General features: G+C 47.9%; 1 protein-coding gene across 4 annotated transcripts in view; it reads left to right on the top strand.

Annotated features, from left to right (window-relative positions):
- LOC126164138 (carboxypeptidase E-like) overlaps nucleotides 1-21,197 on the top strand; it is a 453,031-nt gene that overhangs the window by 269,148 nt on the left and 162,686 nt on the right. For 3 of the 4 annotated variants that reach the window (XM_049920216.1, XM_049920215.1, XM_049920214.1), the window contains exons 4-5: nucleotides 5,900-6,055; nucleotides 9,452-9,514. In XM_049920216.1, coding sequence (XP_049776173.1) covers nucleotides 5,900-6,055; nucleotides 9,452-9,514 — 219 coding nt within the window. The remainder of the gene's footprint in view (nucleotides 1-5,899; nucleotides 6,056-9,451; nucleotides 9,515-21,197) is intronic. The other variant, XM_049920217.1, reaches the window with a different exon arrangement.

The raw sequence follows: 21,197 nt of genomic DNA, 5'->3' as shown, positions 1-21,197 counted from the left end.
CACAAATATCCGTGTTAAAAATTATATACAACCTTTAGAAATCGTGGTATGGTATTGCTCCCGAATGAAGTGGTTTCCACACAAATACCGCAGACTAAATATAGACGGTGATCATTGAGATGTGTGATAACAGTCTGAAAGCGGGAGGTGGGCGTCGCCGGCGGTGTATGATCGTAATGGAACGACCGAATTAGCAAAGCGATTCAGCTGAGGAGTGGAATGTGATATGACGCCGGTATTTGCAACTCCCTATATGGTTTTCCCATCTGGGCTTACACACCAGTGTGTGTTTCAAGAAGTGAGGAAAATAACGTGGCTGGCTCCAGCAGCAGCAGCAGCAGACACACACACACACACACACACACACACACACACACTACCGTTGCAGAAAAGTGACGAACGCGACACCAGTTGTAGGATTCAGACATTCTTCTCTCTCTGGCAGTGCCTTTAAACAAGCAACTAGACTCGGAAAGTGGTAAGCGTTCTGATTTTAGAGTTACAGAGATACTTATTTCCACGTGCAAATATCGTTCTTTTGGCGTGTACATTCAAATACTGCATCTGATATCTGTTACGGGCTCTGTTTCCCGCAAAAACGTGTGAAATGTCTCAAGGAGGTTTTACAAGAATACAGCCGTCTTCTCTTTGGAGTCAGTGGCGGTATACATCTCAAAATTGACGCAAACTACTGTGCAGCGATCGAGCTTGAAAGTGTATTTGTGGAGATCCTCAGTTGTATTTAGTAGCTCCTGAAGCAACCCATGCTCGAACAGAAGGGCATTTTTTTTTTTTTTTTGGGTCTGTGTTCAATTGTGGCGGTGGTGGTATTTCTCAGAATAAAATGTGTAATTGTTGCAATATTCTCGCACCATCTGCAAAGCTGTCTCTCTCTCTCTCTCTCTCTCTCTCTCTCTCTCGCCGGCCGCGGTGGCCGTGCGGTTCTGGCGCTGCAGTCCGGAACCGCGGGACTGCTACGGTCGCAGGTTCGAATCCTGCTTCAGGCATGGATGTGTGTGATGTCCTTAGGTTAGTTAGGTTTAAGTAGTTCTAAGTTCTAGGGGACTTATGACCTAAGATGTTGATTCCCATAGTGCTCAGAGCCATTTGAACCATTTGTTGTGTGCATCTAGATGGTGAAAGAGAAGTGGAAGAGATGTTTGGTAGTTCTCTAAGACACGAGAAACACCTAGTGAAGTAGAAGGATGATTTGGATTCTTATTAAGTCATTGACATCGGTATTCGCAAGTGGAGCAATCAGTCTCCTCTATTTTCGAGTTTTGACGTAAAGATCTTCGCAGACGAGATAAGTTTCTAGTTAACTTATCTCTGTCCGAACAGGCCACGAAGGCCCCAAGGTAACGACCAGCCGCCGTGCCCTCCTCATCCCCAGAGGCGTCACTGGATGCGGGTATGGAGCCGCGTGTGGCTGGCACTCCGCTCTGCCGGCCCTGCGTCACTTTACTACGAGACGAGAGTTTTGCTTACTCACTGGTTAGCAGCACGTCCCATCTCGCTGCACCTTCTAAAGTTTCGGGTTTCCCTATAGTTTCTAGTCTTTACCTTCGAAATTGTACTGTGCAAGCGATGGGTAGCATACTGCTTTATACTTCATATCGAGAACTATCGCGTAAATTGTCAAAGTTGTGGAAAACTATGTGAAAATACATACGTTCTTGTAATCCCAGAGTCTGGAGATGGCTGCAGAAAGCACGGCAGCTAGCAAGCGTGCAGGTCGCGGCGGCAAACAGTGACGCCTTTGTGCCGAGGGGAAACAGCCCAGCTTTGGCACACCCGTTTGGAGAGTGGCTGCGGTCTGCTGATGGCGGCTGACTCGTGGCCGTTGGCCGCGGTCGATTTCTGACCAGCCTCACACGGAATCTCTACAGCTGTGACTATGTGTACGGAGCATGTGGTTGTGGTTTTTTTGGACTCCGTCTTTGCATCGTATGTACGCCCGAGTACTGTAACTTTATACCGATAACTATATGCAGGATGCAGACGTGATGATTTTGTTTGGTGCAGGATACGAAATGTGTTTACTACATCGATATGGTATGTTGTGATATAGCCCAGTTGGAGAGGGGTTTCACGCTGAAAAATTCGAGCTTTCCTCGACAGTACCGGAGCAATGTAATTGTGGAAGTGTCTTTGCCAATAGTTTCTGCATTTCATTATCTGTAGATCACTTTTGCAGGGTTTAACAGCCAGTGCAATAAGACTGCTGTTTTTTCTTTTTTTGATCTGTTCAAAATAGTACAGCTAGCAGCGGCAGTTTGGCGGGTTTCGCACCGAAAAATTCAAACTTTCCTCGACAGCATGAGATCAGCGTAAATGAGGAAGTGTCTTTGGCATTATTTTTCATTTTTCATGCTCTGTACACCACTTTTGCACTGTTTAACTGTCAGTGCAATATGACTGCAGTTTTTTTTCGGTCTGTACAAAATACTTTTGCGGCTGAAAGTCTCATCTGCAGAAAACGGCACGGTGGATAGTGCTAACCACACCGGCAGCAGCAGCAGCAGCAGTTCGGCGGGTAAATTCAATAAGTACCGACGAGAATTCTCCATTTACAAAACATGCTTTGTGCAGGGCTTAGCAACCTCCAGAGACTGGTTCAGACAAGTCAGGGGCAAGGTATCTGAGAGTCATGTGCTGTCTTCTTTGTTTGAGTGTTGAGAGGCAAGTCGAAGCGGACCATCCTCGTCCTGTTTGGTGAGGCGGAATGCTGTCCTCCACCAGCCATTCTGGCTTTAGAGCATCTCCAGACCAGCAGCTGTAGGACACCGAAAGTTTACGTCGAATTCCAGCCACTTTCCTCTTTTATAGGACAGTGCTTCGAATTCTGTTTGTGTGCTTGTTCTGATTTTTCCGTCTGTGCTTGGACATCCGTGTGTGCTTCGAGAAGTGAGAAAAATAACGTCCCTGATTCCAGGAGCAGCAAATATAAACTTACCCCACTCACCAGTGTTCAAAACCACAGCAGCTGTAGGATGCAGACATTTTTCTGTCTCTGGCAGTGCCTTCAAACAAGCAGCTAAAACTCGAAAAGAGGAAAGCGTGCTGTTTTCAGAGTTACAGAGATATTTAATTCGACTTCCAAATATCGTCATTCTGGCATGTGAAAACAGATATTGGAGCTGATACCGGTTTTGTGATCTGTTCCCGGGAAGGTGTGTGAAGTGTGTCAGGGAGGTTTCACAAGTCTGCAGCGACCTTTTCTTAAGAGTCACTGGCGATATACATCGCAAAATTGACGCAAACTACTGTGCACTGATCTTTTTGAAAGTGTATTGAGAGACATATTCAGTTGGATTTAGTAACTCCTGAAGCAACACGTGATCGAGGTAGGGGTATTTCCCACAAAAACACGTCAAGTGTCTCAGGGACGGTTTTAGAAGTGTACCGCGGTCTTTTCTTTTGGGTCTGTGTTCAGTTGTGACGGTGGTACAATTCCATGGAATAAAACGTGTGACTGTTTAAATATTCTCGCATCATCTCCAAAGCCATCTCTCTCTCTCTCTCTCTCTCTCTTTGTGCAGTGGTACATGTAGCTCCTGTGCACTCTTCAAGTTATGTATGTGACAGTGTTGCACAACAGCAGATGTAGTAACTCCCAAAGCAGTTGATGCTCAATGATAAAGGGTATCAGTGCGCCGGGGGCTGGGAAGCAGGAGGGCACTTTTTACTGTTACCAATCAGGTTACTCTTAAATACTGCGATATAATGTTTTAACAGATTGAAATTTACTTTACTTATGACAGTGAACTGTGTGTTCTGTACGGACAAGTTACTCTGTAACTACAACATATGATCTGAAGATGGGCAGCTAGCCCGAAACCGGTAATTGAAAATAAAGAATAGCGATCGAAGACTGAAACTCCATATTTTACTCGACGAGTTTTGCCTGTCTTCGGCACTAAAACCGGCAATGTAGCGATCCCGCGAATTCCAACACTTTCCAGAATGTTTTAATTTCAGTTTTAAAGTCAGATAGATAACGGATGAGAAGAGAAGAATTTTTCCGTCGGATATAGGCTAACAGTTATCCGATATCTTTGCTCTACTTGTACTGTGGAACCTTTCTTCGTGCCAGATTTCACGATTCGAGTCGGCAGCCAGCACCAGAGGACCACACGCGGTGTACGGCGGTGAGGAGGGGCACCTGGCGTCGTAGGGAAGCAGGGGCGGCGAGGGGGGGGGGGGGGGAGCAGAGGTGCTTACTGAACGAGCAACGCGGCAGACAGGAGATTTGCTGAAGTCGTCTTTCTCAAAACGTACGAAGACTCGTCAGGAATGCTGCAGCACGAAACGAGACTCCACCTGCCTCATACGACAGGAGCTAGGAGGAGTCAGCCTCCCGTACAGAAGCAGCGTCGCGACGCCGGAACACCCCCCACCCTACCCCTCCTTGGAGCTGTAGTTTCGTCATTCTGCCCAGCAGTGGCGCGTCCCATCCTAGCAGCTGGCTGCAACGCTTTCCAGCGCCGTCTCCTTCTGGCGCCTCTTCTTCACCCTTGCTTTTACGGATAGTTGACAGTCACATCCCACACAGGTTTGCTACATTTTGGGAGTGCAGTCGCCGGCCGCTGTGGCCGAGCGGTTCAAGGCGCTTCAGTCTGGAACCGCGCGACCACTATGGTCGCAGGTTCGAATCCTGCCTCGGGCATGGATGTGTGTGATGTCCTTAGGTTACTTAGGTTTAAGTAGTTCTAAGTTATAGGGGACTGACGACCTCAGAAGTTAAGTCCCATAGTGCTCAGAGCCACTTGAACCATTTTTTTTGAAGTGCAGTCCATTCAATTTTTTTAAGTTGTGTTTGCGACCTCACTCTTAGGTTTATGCTGTTCCTTTTTTTGTATAAATATGATGCAGTTCCGTCGGTTTCTCGATCACGTAGACGACATTGCGCTTCAGGTGCGACAATAGGAAAGGGTCGTCGAGTGTCCCGAGAGTAAATGAAAGACCGGAACAATGTAGACTTCCTTCCCGAATTCTCACTGCCTGTTTTGCAAAGCACTGCTTGTGCACTACGCCACTTATGAAAAACGAAAGCAGATGATCCAATTAATGACAGATTTGACACTAGGTGTTTCAACATCGCGCGCCAATACGTAAAGAAGATCATTCTTACGTAACAGAGACAGCTGCTGAGAAAACAAGCATTCTCTTGCGAGAGCTCGTCATCGGGCAACATAAAATTGTTACGGCAAGGTCTGTGGCATCATAATAGCGCGACACCAGCGAATGCAGAAACGGACGCTGTAGTGCGGTTAGTAGCACTCCACCCCTAGAAACGGAGAATCAAAAATGCTGTTCCTCACTGTTGCAATTCCTGTGTGTACGACATCTCGGCCAGCCCGCTCCACTCCTCATACGAGTGAGTTACAACACTGAGTAACAGTGATACAAGTTCATTGGATCCTTAACGACGCTGCTGTAAAAATTTCTTAAAGGTGTTGCTTATTGCCGGCCGTGGTGACCGAGCGGTTCTAGGCGCTACAGTCTGGATCTTGCGACCGCTACGGTCGCAGGTTCGAATCCTGCCTCGGGTATGGATGTGTGTGATGTCCTTAGGTTAGTTAGATTTAAGTAGTTCTAAGTTCCACAGAACTTAGGTCCCATAGTGCTTAGAGCCATTTTTTGTTGTTTATTAGCAGCTCTTGGCGTTGCATTAGAGAATGGCTTTCTTTTAAGATCCGCTACCGTTTTCAGAACGAGTCGTACTTTCCCTCAAAAATCTGTCGTAGAAACTTTAGACGAGAAAGTACGAACCAGGTGCGCCCGTTAACTCTCCCAGAACGCAGACGTTGTGCAGTATAGCATTAGCGTTAAAATTCCGGGAGCTCAGGTTGCGAGAAGAGTTTCCCGGCCGTCAGCTGTTCGTTCTTTGTCACAGGGCGGCACCGACTACCTGATCGGCCGCTACAACAACAACAGCGTGGACCTTAACCGCAACTTCCCTGACCTGGACCGCGTCATGTTCAGCTACGAGAAGGCGCACATCGACTACAACAACCACCTGCTGGCGCAGCTGCAGCGCCTCGCGGAGCCGGTGAGTACAGCCAGGTGACTCGGTCTCTCTGTCACTTGCTGCCGCTAGTATCCTGTGTAACCTGTTAAGCGCCCTTTGCGTACTGTCCTCTTTCAAATTACCTTAGCTTTAACAATGACTAAAGAATGTTTTACTTCTTGTACGGACATTCGATAATTAAAGACACAGATAGATGCTGAAAAAAGTGTATTTTTACAAGATGAGACTCTTTCTACTTGTTAACATAATGCCCACGTACTGGGTGATCAAAAAGTCAGTATCAATTTGAAAACTTAATGAACCACGGAATAATGTAGATAGAGAGGTAACAATTGACACACATGCTTGGAATGAGATGGGCTTTTATTAGAACCACCCCATATTGCTAGACGAGTGAAAGATCTCTTGCGCGCGTCGTTTGGTGATGATCGTGTGCTCAGCCGCCACTTTCGTCATGCTTGGCCTCCCAGGTCCCCAGACCTCAGTCCGTGCGATTATTGGCTTTGGGGTTACCTGAAGTCGCAAGTGTATCGTGATCGACCGACATCTCTAGGGATGCTGGAAGACAACATCCGACGCCAATGCCTCACCGTAACTCCGGACATGCTTTACAGTGCTGTTCACAACATTATTCCTCGACTAGAGCTTTTGTTGAGGAATGATGGTCGTCATATTGAGCATTTCGTCTAAAGAACATCATCTTTGCTTTGTCTTACTTTGTTATGCTAATAATTGCTATTCTGATCAGATGAAGCGCCATCTGCCGGACATTTTTCGAACTTTTGTATTTTTTTGGTTCTAATAAAACGCCATGTCATTCTAAGTTCAATTTGTACCTCTCTATCTTCATTATTCCGTGATTTATTCAGCTTTCAAATTTATACTGAGTTTTTGATCATCCGGTATATGTCTACACTTGTACTCGGGATGAACTATATGGATGTCGATGCAAAGAAGTCTTCGTCTTGTTGTGTGAGCCACTTTTCCACAAATTCTCTGACCTCCTTGTTGTTGCTGAACGCCGGTTGAAAAGTTCACTCCGAGTTCCATCACATATTTAAATCTTTTTTTAGGAAAGCGCCACCTTGTCTTTCGTAGCCTTTTCTCAAGTTTGTCCACACTTTGAATATTGCTAGCTTATGTTGTCGCGTTAACTCTTTCGTGACCCACCTTGCACTCGACTCGCTGTATTTGACCTTGTTAAGGATAACGTTATATCAACTGTGCCAAAAAGTATCGAAACGGTTTTTACACAATTTTAACACGCCAGTCTGCAGGAATAATATCGTCAGTGCGTGTGTTTCGAGAGGAAGCGACATTTCAACTGCCCGGAAAGAAGTCTGCTCGCCAGTAACTGAATTTCGAGTCTTTAACTCAGGCGTGAAAATTACTCCGGTTCGCAGAACTTGAGCATATTGTGAAATCATTCCACAAAAGATTTTAACCAAATTTTTATATTTATAAGGCGAGAAATGAATCACTGAACGTCATTCAACTAAAATGGGAACTTGAAATGTAGGCGCTACCGTTACATGCAATATTGACTTTTTTTATTGATTTGCAACATGCTCCATTAAACGTTTGTAGCACTAGAGGTATGTATTGTGTGGGTGGAGAGTGTAGCGTAGTGATTGCGTCGTATGATGATGATGATGATGATGATGACAGCAGGGAGAGGGTGGCAGAAGGGTGCCTGCCCGTCCGATAGGCGGGTCGCGCGCCCTCAGCTGGCGAGGCGCTGCGCAGAGGCTGGGACTTCAGTCCGGGACTCTGGCCACCACCTCTCCTCCCCTTGCCGACCAAATAATGGAGCGAACATTTTTTTAGGCCACCACCAGCTTAGCGCCAGGTCGAGCGCCGTAGCGCAAGCATGCGCTATCGACGTCGGCCAATTTAAAGTCACGGAAGTGTAGCACTCTTCTTACAAACTGTTTCATTTCTGCATCAGCTGCATCGCTAAAAATCGAATCCTTTCATATTTACATAAACGGTAAAACTGTTTGGGTATCACGCACTGATGGTGGAACCCGAATGGATTGATTTGGGTGGAGGAGACCAAACTGCGAGGTGATCAGTCTCATAGGATAAGTGAAGGAAGTCGGCCGTGGCCTTTCGAGGCAACCGTCTCGACATTTGCCTGAACCGATTTAGGGAAATCACGGAAAAACTAAATTAGGATGGCCGGACGCGTAATTGAACCGTCGTCCTCGCGAATGCGAGTCCAGTGTGCTAGCCACTGCGCCACCTCGCTCGCTATATCTTCAGAAAAAGACGGTTTGTGCACCAGGAAACACAATACAGAAGCTGAGAGTGCGGCGTTCTTTAAGGCGCGCCCACACGAGCCGGCGACGACACGGCGACGACACGGCATGCACGCTCGGCTTCTCGTAGACGCTGCTGCCGTTCTATTACTGTTATAAAGTTGTAAGTTTTAACGAGAGTTTCGCCAGCCGATATTGTGAGCGGAGAAGAGGATTTAGCGGTCGTCGCATTTGCAGTATTTATTTTACTGCAAGAAGCTCATCATCAGAAAAAGAAGGAGAAGAAGAAACGACGCTGGTGGACGATCTCTCATTTAAAAAGTAGGAAGCAGTGTGCTGAGACAAAATTGATGTCAGAACTTAAAGATGAATTGGAATGTGGACTACTTCCTAATGCTCTCCCAGTTGACGCTACAGATTTGAAATTGCTATTGAATTGTATACACTCTGAAATTTCTAAAGATTAGACGTCTTTTTGGAGAGCTCTACCTGAAGCACAAAGTTAATAGCTGCCCTCAGTTTTATTTGTTTCTCTTTGTCGTTCGTGACGAAAAGATGTCGGTAAAGACACCTTTTCCTTTTTCACATCGTGCACGTCACTTTCCAAGCGTCTAGTCTCTTTGGTTTACTTTTATAATCGCAGTCCGTAGGGTCTCATTACCATCCCCGTTCACGACAAAACCGTATCAGCTTCAATGCTCTCTCCATATTCCACGCTATACTACGGTATTTTAAAACGCAGTAAATGCAGGCCGTTAGCCAGAGCAGGCGCAAGCGGCAGATGATGGAATTTTCGTACAACGACGCGTCGCACTCGGTACGTTTCATTGACTGCGACCGCCCTTTAATTCAGCAGCCAACTAATGTGCTTTAAGTTCCAGAGCAAATCTCGGCCCACGCAGCGGTTGGCTGTCGATCGTCGGCCTCGTTGGCCTAGTGTGTAGGCGCCTTTAAAAGACTCCTTTTCACATCTTCCGGTGTCAAACGTCAGCCATTTACGTGATATGTTCTCCAAGCATAGAGTACAACAAGACAGTGGAAAGTCGTGTCGCAGGTGGCGGCACGATCGGCCTCCGTGAGTTGTGAGGGCGACGAGCGAACCTGGCGGCCGAGGTGTGTGCCGTAACCAGCTGTGTTTGTGTCGTTTCGTTTCTAGTGCTCCAAGCTGAAGGGCCAGCCGCGGGACATCTACTACGGCTTCGACTCGCGCTGCAAGAAGGTAAGAGGAGAGGAGAGCGCAGCACGCCGCCCGGCTGCCGCTACTGGTCCCCCCCACCCCCACCCCCCACTCCCACCCCCTGCTGACGGAGGGACGGCAGGAACCGTCATTCCAAGCAAAAGAGTATAACGAACGTAACAGCTACGAGCACTTGTTCGTCTTCGATGCCGTGAAATAAACCTCTACTACTGCAACCTCTCTGTTTTCCGTACTTTCAGAGGTGCAAGTACCCACCGAAACGAGAAGAAATTGTCCAGTAAACCTGGGTTGCCAAGTGCGCATCATAAGAGCACTTGTTCACATGCGCTGCTGCTCAGCACGTCTCTTCTGCTCCGACAAGTGCTCTTAAAAACGGTACGGGGTTCAGGACCCACGTCTCCTAAACTTTTCTGCTAGGAATGATAGTCTCTGTCATATCCTTTAACTTTGATTACTCGTCCTGTAGCAGCTACTGACGCGTGTGCACAGTGCTGCAGACAGAGGGCTTTCCCTTCGCAGGGCGGCGTCCACGCGATTACCGACTCCCAAAAACGCACGGAGAAAGCCCCGAAGAGCAGTGTGAAGGCACCGATGCACTCGAGGCTGCTTAACGCGCTACGGACAACTCGTAGGCAACATGTCGTCGAAAACAAATTCGAGCGAACGAACCGAATTTCGTATACTAGCGAGGAGCTAAAATTATGCTTCCGTTCCAGTTTCGGAGACAGACAGTAGAGACACACACTCTCACGCCTTCGTCGAGTGGAGCATCTGCAGAGATGTGTCCCGCCCGCAATTTCACGTTCGCGCTGCCGTAGCATTTCCAGACATTTATGAACACTTCATTACGACAAATCGTATAGAAAAAGCGCCGTTCAACGTGCGGATGCCCTGAAGCAGAATATTTTCACAGACAGCAAATTCTTCTACAAAGAACAAGTGTGACGTTTTAGCTGCAGTGAGCCGTTTTGCTGTTTGTACTTCCATTTTCACTCTCTGTACTCCATAAATGTTCATTTTTTTAACAACTAAATTCTAAAAATATAATTTGTTAGATCTTCTACTTGAACACTTTTCCCATCGTTCTTAGACTGTTCCACTTGCTATAATTTTTTTCCGATTAATATTGGACGACGTGCACTCTTAAACAGTTTCCACCCATTACAAATAAATGTTCAGAAATTTAACGTCTTCTCATTGCTCTCTATTTTGTCTTTTCCGTTTTAAAATATGTATTTATATTACGTTTCCCAAAGATCTCAATAATTATTAGGCAGTGCCATGCTTTCTCCGACTTTTATGTTTCAGTGCTCTGTCAAGTTTTCATCACAGTATCATATCTCTCACCTCGTCTTCATTCTGTTACTCGTCCGTTTCTACAATATTCTCCTCGAGTTAATCTCCCTCGCGTAGCCGTGCCGTGCGTTGCTTCCTTCTTCCCGCTTTCCCTCCTTCGCTCAATACGGGTTTGCCATCTGACCTCTTCATATTCGTACAACTCCTTCTTTTTTCTCCAGATGTACACTATGTGATCAAAAGTATCTGGACACCTGCCTGAAAATGACTTAAAAGTTCGTGGCGCCCTCCACCGGTAATGCTGGTATTGAGTATGGTGTTGGCCCACCCTTAGCCTTGATGACAGCTTCCACTCTCGCAGGCATACGGTCAATCAGGTGCTGCAAAGTTTCTTGGGGAGCGGCAGCCCATACTTCACGGAATGTTGCACTGACGAGAGGTATCGATGTCGGTCGGTGAGGCCTGGCACGAAGTCGGCGTTGCAAAACATCCCAAAGGTGTTCTGTAGGATTCAGGTGAGGACTCTGTGCAGGCCAGTCCATTACAGCGATGTTATTGTCGTGTAAGCACTCCACCAAAGGCCGTGCATTATGAACAGGTGCTCGATCGTGTTGAAAGATGCAATCGCCATCCCCGACTTGCTCTTCAACAGTGGAAAGCGAGAAAGTGCTTAAAACATCAATGTAGGCCTGTGCTGTGATAGTGCCACGCAAAACAACAATGGATGCAAGCCCCCTCCATGAGAAACACGACCACACCTTAACACTACCGCCTCCGAATTTTACTGATGGCCCTACACACGCTGGCAGACGACGTTCACCGTGCATTCGCCATACCCACACCCCGTCATCGGATCGCCACACTGTGTACCGTGATTCGTCACTCCACACAACGTTTTTTCACTGTTCAATAGTCCAATGTTTACACTCCTTACAAGCGAGGCGTCGTTTGGCATTTACCGGCTTGATGTGTGGCTTATGAGCAGCCGCTCGACCACGAAATCCAAGCTTTCTCACCTCCCGCCTAACTGTCATAGTACTTGCCGTGGATCCTGATGCAGTTTGAAATTGCTGTGTGATGGTCTGGATGGATGTCTGCCTGTTACACATTACGACCCTCTTCAACTGTCGGCTCCCTCTGCCAGTGTGCTGCACGTGTCCGTTCACGTTTCCGATTCACCATTAAGTCGGAAACAGGACGTTTAGGAGTGTGGAATTCTCGCGTACAGACGTATGACACAAGTGACCACCCAATCACCTGACCACGTTCGAAATCCGTGAGTTCCGCGGAGCGCCCCATTCTGCTCTCTCACGATGTCTGATCACTACTGAAGTCACTGGTATGGAGTACCTGACAGTAGGTGGCAGCACAATGCACCTAATATGAGAAACGTATGTTTTCGGGGGTGTCCGGATACTTTTGATCACATAGTGTATCTTTAATTTTCCTATAAGCCGCATCTATCTTTCGCCCTACTAATGCGTGCATCTATATCTTTGTCTCTGTCGTTTAGCCATTCCTATTTTGCCATTTTATACTTTCCGTCAGGCACTTCTTTAGACATCTGTATTGCCCTTTCACTACTTCATTTGTTGCGTTTTCATATTTTCCTCTTTCGTTACCTAAATTCAGTATTTCGTGTGTATTCCTCAGATAGTTTTGCCAAACGCTTCAGTGCCAACATTAACAACGATTGTACGAGTGTACTTGTCTGTAGGTATGGAATCCTGTTGAACAGTATACCGAGGAACCTCAAACGCCCGAGTAACTTAACTCGCTCGATATAAGAGTTGGATGTATCAACAGCTTAACAAAACTATGCGCCCCTCGTGAGTACTATCATTTGCCGACAATCTTGTTTCGACATCTACAACCGTATTGCAACAAAAGCGGTGTCGAGCCCTACGTCAGACACCCCCAGTATGGTGACACACTGCGCAGCTGACGTCACCGTGCGCTTTGAGGCGTGTCGTTCACCGAGTGCGTGCGGAGCTCTGGTGTGTGACTGACTCCTCTGCAGACGCGCCGCCGCCGCCCTTCCTCTCCAGCTCCAGCTCCAGCAGCGGCAGCCGCGCGCGTCCTTCTGTGTCTCGGGTGTGGGTGGTGCCTGGCTGGTCGTTGGGGGCAGCCGCGCTGCTCTGCTGTGCTGTGCTGTGTCGGGTTTCACGTCTTTGGCTGTCCAGACTTTCCTTGGGTTGCACTGGTTGGTTGGCCCGCAGTGCTTTGCGTGCTTGACGTAAGCCTCTTCTGCTAATGGTGTGGGAACGTCACTTTCTAAAATTAAATAAACTCTTTAAATACATGTTCTCCGTTTTTGGTGTTGGTAGCTTGCTTTATAAAACTGGTTAAATCATTCTAATTAGAACTAACCGTTTATTTAAAATGGCGTGGCATACGAGTGACATATCAGACTCTGATGGAACGTACAGAAACGTAAGCGAGACACGACGGGTTTTATGAAACAGAAAAAAACAGTAAGGTAGCAAGGAAGTTAGAGAAACTTCTCTGAAGTTCTAGATCCGAAGAAAGAGAAACTAAACCACCTAGTTGTGTCTACCGACTTGACAAAAAAACCCAGAAAGTTTTGGCCGTATGTTAGATCAGTAAACAGGTCCCGAGCCGTGTATCGAGAGATTCTGTGGCCGTAATGGCAGTGAAACACAAGATGACATAGAAATGGTCGAAATAATAAACGTCTTTTTCCAAAACTGTTTCACGTAGGATGATAGCATTTTGGTCCCTCCTTTAAATCGTCGCACGGACGACACAATCATAGATATCGAAATAACGGAACAGAAATGCAACTGAAATCGCTAGACAGATGAAAAGTCGCTCAGCCTAATGGGATAGCAATTCGATCCTATGGTTGCAGCACTGTTCCTAATGGCTGGAAAGAGCGGAAGTCTTTCTCGTTTTCGAGAAGCGTTCCCAACAGACACACAGGACTGTAGGCCTGTACCTCTCATTTCGGTCTGTTGTACAATTTCGGAACACGTTTTACGCTCGCTTATCGCGACATTGCTGGAGACAGGAAACCGTGTAGAACCCGGCTCGTTCTGTTCGCCCTCGAGACAAAGAAAGCACCAGACAGACACGGCCTGGTGGGTACCGTCTTCCTCGACTTCCAGGTCGCGTTCGCCACAGTTCCGTACTGCCGCCCGACGAACGAAATACGACCGTGCGGAATATCATACGAACTGCGTGACTGGACTGAAGAGTTTCTAGCAAACAGCACACGGAACGCCATTCTAAACAGAGAGAAGCCTTCAGAACCACAAGAAACTTCGGGTATACACCAGCGTAAAGATATAGGTCCATTATCTCTCACAGTACATTGATATGAGAAAAGTCTTGGAACATCTCATAATGCCTCTACAGCCGTCCATAATTGCGCAACTGTTGCGGTGAACGATGTTCTGCGTAAACTGACCTCTCGATTACGTTCATGTTCCATGGGATTCGTGTCTGGCGATCTGGGCGACCAAATCATTCGCTGATATTGTCCAGAATGCTCTTCAAACCAATCGCGATCGCTTTTAGCCCAGTGACATGGCACATTGTCATCCATAAAAATTCCATCATTGTTTTTCAACATCAAGTCCACGAATAGCTGTAAACGGGCTGCAGCCAGCCGAACACAACGAATTCGAGTCAACGGTCAGTTCAGTTGGTCCAGAGGACGCAGTCCATTCCGTGTGGACACAGCCCACACCATTATCGAGCCACCAAAAGCTTGGACAGGGTCTTGTTGACAATTTGCGTCCAGGGGTTGGCAGGGTCTGCGCCGTATTCGACCCCTATGATTACCTTTTACCAACTGAAATCGGCACTAATGTGATCGGGCCACGGTTTTCCAGCCGTCTACAGCCCAATCGATGTGGTGATAAGGACGAGGAAGGCGCTGCAGGCGACGCCGTGCTGTCAGCAAAGGCGCTCGTGTCGGTCGTCTGCTGCCGCAGCCCAATAACGCCAGATTTCGCCGCACTTACCAAACAAATACGCTCGTCGTACATCCCACATTTTTGTGGCTACTTCACTCAGTGTTGCTCCTCTCCTAGCACTGACAACTCTGCGCAGTCGCTGACGGTCTCAGCCACTAAGTGGAGGCCGTGGGCCACTGCGTTGTCAGTGCTGAGAGGTAATGCCTGACATCTGGTATTGTCGGCACCTTTTCGACACTGTGGATCTCGGAATATTGAATTCCCTTTTAATTTCCGAAATGGAATGTCCGACGTGTCTAATTCTAAGTGCCGCTCCGCATTCAAATTTTGTTAATCCCACTGTGCATCAATATTCACTTCGGAAGCAGTAGGGCAACAAGAGATGAGGACAGTTTGCTAGTGCAGGTTGCCTACATTCAAGGGCAAGAGTACATTCAGGGACAAAGCTATTGTTCTCTTTTGATTGACACTTTAAGACCCCTTAGTGGTTAATTCATCCTTTTGATTGCTAGGTATTGAACCCCTGGGGACAACCTATCCTTTTCATTGATACATCCTTAACCTATTATTCCCCCACCCCTCCCCCACCACCTCCTCCTCCCAAACCATCAGAGAACCTGCAACCTTCCCCCCTCTGCCTCGCTGATACAGGTACAACTTCAGGTCTGAGTTATTCGAATAGCCCCCTGTCACTCTATCATTTGATTGACTACTTAATTGACTTGATCACTAACTTAAGTCTTCCACCTGTGGTAGACCTCCCAACCTTTCCCTGGTCTCTCCCCTTATTCTATCTGGAAAATGGCGGCTCTGTGGTGGAGAGGAAGAATCTCACGACAGGAATTCAATTACAGAGCTGAAGGTATATTGTTTATTTATGAAAAATTCAGTTTGCAGAGGCTGAATTGAATGTCTCTTGCTCATCATTCTCAAGTGTGTGGGAATATGCAGGTGTTGTGAAATGCATCAAAAAGAAGTAATTAAATCGATCGCTTTTCTTTTTATTTGATCGCGCTAGTAACACCGTAATGAAAGAGCCATCACAAGTAATTAGACGGTTAAAAATCTTTGGATGATAAAGCACGCGGCGTCCGCCGACCGCCGCCCACTGCAGTGCAGCCAGTGCCGGCTCCGCCACTGCACTGCACCGCACCCGTAGCTCAGCCGGCGCTCTGCGCAGCGACGCGCCACGCGCCTCTCCAGCATCCGATAAATGCCACTGCCAGGTCTGCACGTGCCGTGGGTCGCAGTCGGACCGAACTGCAAACAACCCGGTAAACCCCTGCACAATACCCACGCACGCGTGATGCCTTTCTGTCGAGGGAAATTTTCTTACTCAAAATGGATCGCGCCACGGGCTCTACGCTGCCGTGCGTACTGGAGACAAAAGAATCTCGCGCCAACAAATTCAATTATGTAGGACAGGATACACGGTTTATTTATGAAATTCGATTTGCAGGAGCTGGATCTCACTTTTCATTCGTTGGAAAAGTTCACATAGCCCGCATCTCGTGGTCGTGCGGTAGCGTTCTCGCTTGCCACGCCCGGGTTCCCGGGTTCGATTCCCGGCGGGGTCAGGGATTTTCTCTGCCTCGTGATGGCTGGGTGTTGTGTGCTGTCCTTAGGTTAGTTAGGTTGAAGTAGTTCTAAGTTCTAGGGGACTTATGACCACAGCAGTTGAGTCCCATAGTGCTCAGAGCCATTTGAACCAAAAGTTCACATCCAGAAACTACGTGTCGTAATTACGTAATTACACTGTTGCAGGTCGAAGGTCTGGTCTTATTGGAAAATATTTGTGTGTGGCCTGTCACGCCAGATACGGAAGACAGGTGGGAACACCGGCAAAGGCAGGCACTCGCGCCCCAGACCTGCGACAAAGTACAGCCGCGGCCGCAGTGGCGGGCGCGCGTGCACGCCAGGGCTGCAGTGGCGGGAGTCCAGGTATCGTCAGCACGTCCGGTGCAGGCGTCCAACCCTGACGGAACACACAGCGCCCACCCACAGCCCCCGCTGTCGCCTGGGAGGTCAGCCAGGCAGGCGCACTCTCTGTACGCGTCAGTTGCTGAGGAAATCCGGGTCTTCCGGTCGCAGACTCCTCGAGACCGCCCTTGCAGGCAGCCGCGGTGCACTGCGAGACGAGCAGCTGCAGCTCGGACCTGTACACTAGTTCGAAACAGTTCCACCCTGGCATAGTCCACCCGGTTAAAAGCAGGAAAAAGTAACACTTTACCCAATCCGAGAGAAAGATGTCGTTGACCATTCACATCGAATTCCTCACGCAAAATGTAGATTTCTCCCGCTGATGCGAGTTTTGCACATCGTCAAAGTATCGTTAATTGTTGCGAAAATCCTCTACAGGGCTATGCCATAGGATGTGTTCCCTCTGAATATTCTTTCGTCAGGTAGAAAAGTATCTTTCCTCAATTGTCACGGTCTGCATCACAGGGCATGATGGAGGGCTGAGTTCCGCCACTGTCAGGGGACGCCTCCTCACTTTCGAACTCTCTCTTGAGGTAACCAAATGTCTCGCCACATACGAAACCTCTTAAGGTAACAGCACAGACAAGTTTTAAATATAGGTTCTACACTACGTATCACTACTGAGGCCGCGGCTGTACTTTGTCGCAGGTCTGGGGCGCGAGTGCCTGCCTTTGCCGGTGTTCCCACCTGTCTTCCGTATCTGGCGTGACAGGCCACACACAAATATTTTCCAATAAGACCAGACCTTCGACCTGCAACAGTGTAATTACGTAATTACGACACGTAGTTTCTGGATGTGAACTTTTGGTTCAAATGGCTCTGAGCACTATGGGACTCAACTGCTGTGGTCATAAGTCCCCTAGAACTTAGAACTACTTCAACCTAACTAACCTAAGGACAGCACACAACACCCAGCCATCACGAGGCAGAGAAAATCCCTGACCCCGCCGGGAATCGAACCCGGGAACCCGGGCGTGGCAAGCGAGAACGCTACCGCACGACCACGAGATGCGGGCTATGTGAACTTTTCCAACGAATGAAAAGTGAGATCCAGCTCCTGCAAATCGAATTTCATAAATAAACCGTGTATCCTGTCCTACATAATTGAATTTGTTGGCGCGAGATTCTTTTGTCTCCAGTACGCACGGCAGCGTAGAGCCCGTGGCGCGATCCATTTTGAGTAAGAAAATTTCCCTCGACAGAAAGGCATCACGCGTGCGTGGGTATTGTGCAGGGGTTTACCGGGTTGTTTGCAGTTCGGTCCGACTGCGACCCACGGCACGTGCAGACCTGGCAGTGGCATTTATCGGATGCTGGAGAGGCGCGTGGCGCGTCGCTGCGCAGAGCGCCGGCTGAGCTACGGGTGCGGTGCAGTGCAGTGGCGGAGCCGGCACTGGCTGCACTGCAGTGGGCGGCGGTCGGCGGACGCCGCGTGCTTTATCATCCAAAGATTTTTAACCGTCTAATTACTTGTGATGGCTCTTTCATTACGGTGTTACTAGCGCGATCAAATAAAAAGAAAAGCGATCGATTTAATTACTTCTTTTTGATGCATTTCACAACACCTGCATATTCCCACACACTTGAGAATGATGACCCTCTGCAAACTGTATTTTTTATAAACAAACAATATACCTTCGGCTTTGTAATTCAATTTCCTGTCCTGAGATTCTTCGTCTCCAGCAGAGAGCCGCCAATTTCTAGGTAGGGGAGGTGTGGTGGTTGGGGAATTGCCAGGTGGGGAGGAGTTAATTAATACATCAATTTAATTATGTAGCCAAAGAAATTGATAGAATGGGAGGGCGCTCATACATGACAGTGCACCTATACATGTGAGGGGAAGGTGAGGGTTGGAGGTTTCCCGACAGTTTGAGAGGGCAAGGGGGAAGGGTAGAACAATAGGCTAAGGACCTGTCCATCAAAAGGATGGGTTTTCCTCAGGGGGTCATTACCTGTCAACCAAAAGGATGGATTATGCCCAGGGGTCTTAACGTGGCAATCAAAAGAGAACAATAGGTTTGCCCCTTAATGTAGCCAGCCCGCACTACCGAACTGTCCTCGTCTCCTGGTTGGCCTCGTGCTGTCAGATGTCTTTTCATACGAGTCACTCGAGTACAAACGACAGCTCCACCAACACACTGCCCTTTTGTACTTTGTATACGCCATACGCGATACTACTGCCATCTGTATGTGTGCATATCCCTGTACCGTGACCTTTGTCACCTCATTGTATATGTAAATCTCATAGTGCCTACCATCAGAAGTTGCACGAGGCTTTTCGCGGATATTGCTGCTGTACACAGAGGTACCGCAAAGCTAGGAAATTGTGGGAAAATGCAGGAAGAACTGCTGGGGGCCTGACCTCGGTGGAGTGAGCCTCAGCTTAAACAAACGTGGCGTTTCTCGTGTACGTTAAAAGAAATGTTAGTTATTGTATGATTACACGATTGCAGGAAAATCACTGGAAAGAACTTATTTCCACAAAACATTTATGAGCGTGTCTACAGAACCATTTGAAAGAAACAATCACGTTAAACTAATCGCAGCGAAGACAGTCTCCAACGATACTCAGTTTCATTGGAAGAATTCTCAGGAAATGTAGTCCATCAACAAAAGAGGTGGTTTACAAAACACTCGACGGACGAATACCTCAAAATACTCGTCAATTTCGGACCGATACACTTAGGATTGATAGAAAAAACGGAGAAGATCCAAAGGATAGCAGCGCGTTTCGTTACACGCTCACTTACGGAACACGGAAACGTCACGGAGATGTTCAGCCAGCTCCACTGGCAGAGGCTGGAAAGAGGCAGTCTGCATCACGTTACGGTTCACTGTTAAAGTTCCGAGATCGCATTTACCTGGAAGAGTCAACCGATAAATTGCTTCCTCGTGTCATGTTCTCCTTTTCTTTCCCTTGTGCCCATATCCTGCATCAGCGCAGGGTCGGCAGTGTTAGAAAAGGATTTGGCGTTGTTAGTTTAAGCGGTGGCCGGATGGCCCTCCTGTCGCCACCCACGAATGGTGATGGTGAAGAGATTGAAGTGATGAGGACAACACCAACACCCAGTCTCCGGGCAGAGAAAATCCCCAAGCCGGCTGGGAATCGAACCTGCGACTCCGTGATCCGGAGGCAGCAATGCTAGCAACCAGACCACGAGCTGCGGACATATTCCTTCCCGTTAAATGAGCACGAAGGTAGGGACCAGAGAGGTTCGAGTCCACACAGAGGCGCACCGCCAGTCGTCGTTCGCGCGGACCCTCCGCGACTGGAAATGCAACAGCAAACGACAGCTCTACGATGGCTCTACGGGAGCGCTGTGCGTGCAAACCTGCCCGAGAACAACGAGAAGACCCAGGCAGAGGCGAGCGTGCGCTCTGCGGTCTGGAGGCAGCGAGAGACTGCCGGGCACGACAGCGTAGCTGATCTGGTGCGGAATTTGAAGAGGAGCCCAGCTACGTGCAGGTAATGGTTAAGTCTGCGTGACCAGCTCAGGAGTCGACACTGTCCTAAGTGGTCGCAGTGGTACCAGTACCAGTCGACGGAAGCCTCAGTAGCGGTGGTGGCATTAGTAACAGGCCGTTCTTTCGTTTCTAATACTTGCCTTGTTCTCGTACTAGCAGCAATAGTAATGATTATAGTAATAATAGTAGCAGCAGTAGTAGTAGTATATGCAGTCGTAATAGCACAAACATCAGCAGACGTTAAGGACAGTTGCAAAATGTGTTAAAACAAAATGAATTCTCGAACAGTCCACGTGTATATTGCCGGTTCATAGTGTCCAACCCGGCATTTAATGTAATTAAGGAGACCACTGCATTAAAGACACGTAACGTGTATCCACAGGACATGTGGCCTGTATTTGAGGAAGTGTCATGATGATCTCTCCATTGGCAAAAGATTCCGGAATAGTCCCCCATTCGGATCTCCGGGAGGGGACTGCCAACGGGGAGGTTGCCATGAGAAAAAGATTGAATAATCAACGAAAGGATAACGTTCTACGAGTCGGGGCGTGGAATGTCAGAAGCTTGAACGTGGTAGGGAAACTAGAAAATCTGAAAACGGAAATGCAAAGGCTCAATCTAGATATAGTAGGTGTCAGTGAAGTGAAGTGGAAGGAAGACAAGGATTTCTGGTCAGATGAGTATCGGGTAATATCAACAGCAGCAGAAAATGGTATAACAGGTGTAGGATTCGTTATGAATAGGAAGGTAGGGCAGAGGGTGTGTTACTGTGAACAGTTCAGTGACCGGGTTGTTCTAATCAGAATCGACAGCAGACCAACACCGACAACGATAGTTCAGGTATACATGCCGACGTCGCAAGCTGAAGATGAACAGATAGAGAAAGTGTATGAGGATATTGAAAGGGTAATGCAGTATGTAAAGGGGGACGAAAATCTAATAGTCGTGGGCGACTGGAATGCAGTTGTAGGGGAAGGAGTAGAAGAAAAGGTTACAGGAGAATATGGGCTTGGGACAAGAAA

Source organism: Schistocerca cancellata, chromosome 1 (genome assembly GCF_023864275.1).
Source record: "Schistocerca cancellata isolate TAMUIC-IGC-003103 chromosome 1, iqSchCanc2.1, whole genome shotgun sequence".
NCBI classification, from domain to species: Eukaryota; Metazoa; Arthropoda; class Insecta; order Orthoptera; family Acrididae; genus Schistocerca; species Schistocerca cancellata.
This window is presented reverse-complemented; position numbering and strand designations above follow the sequence as displayed.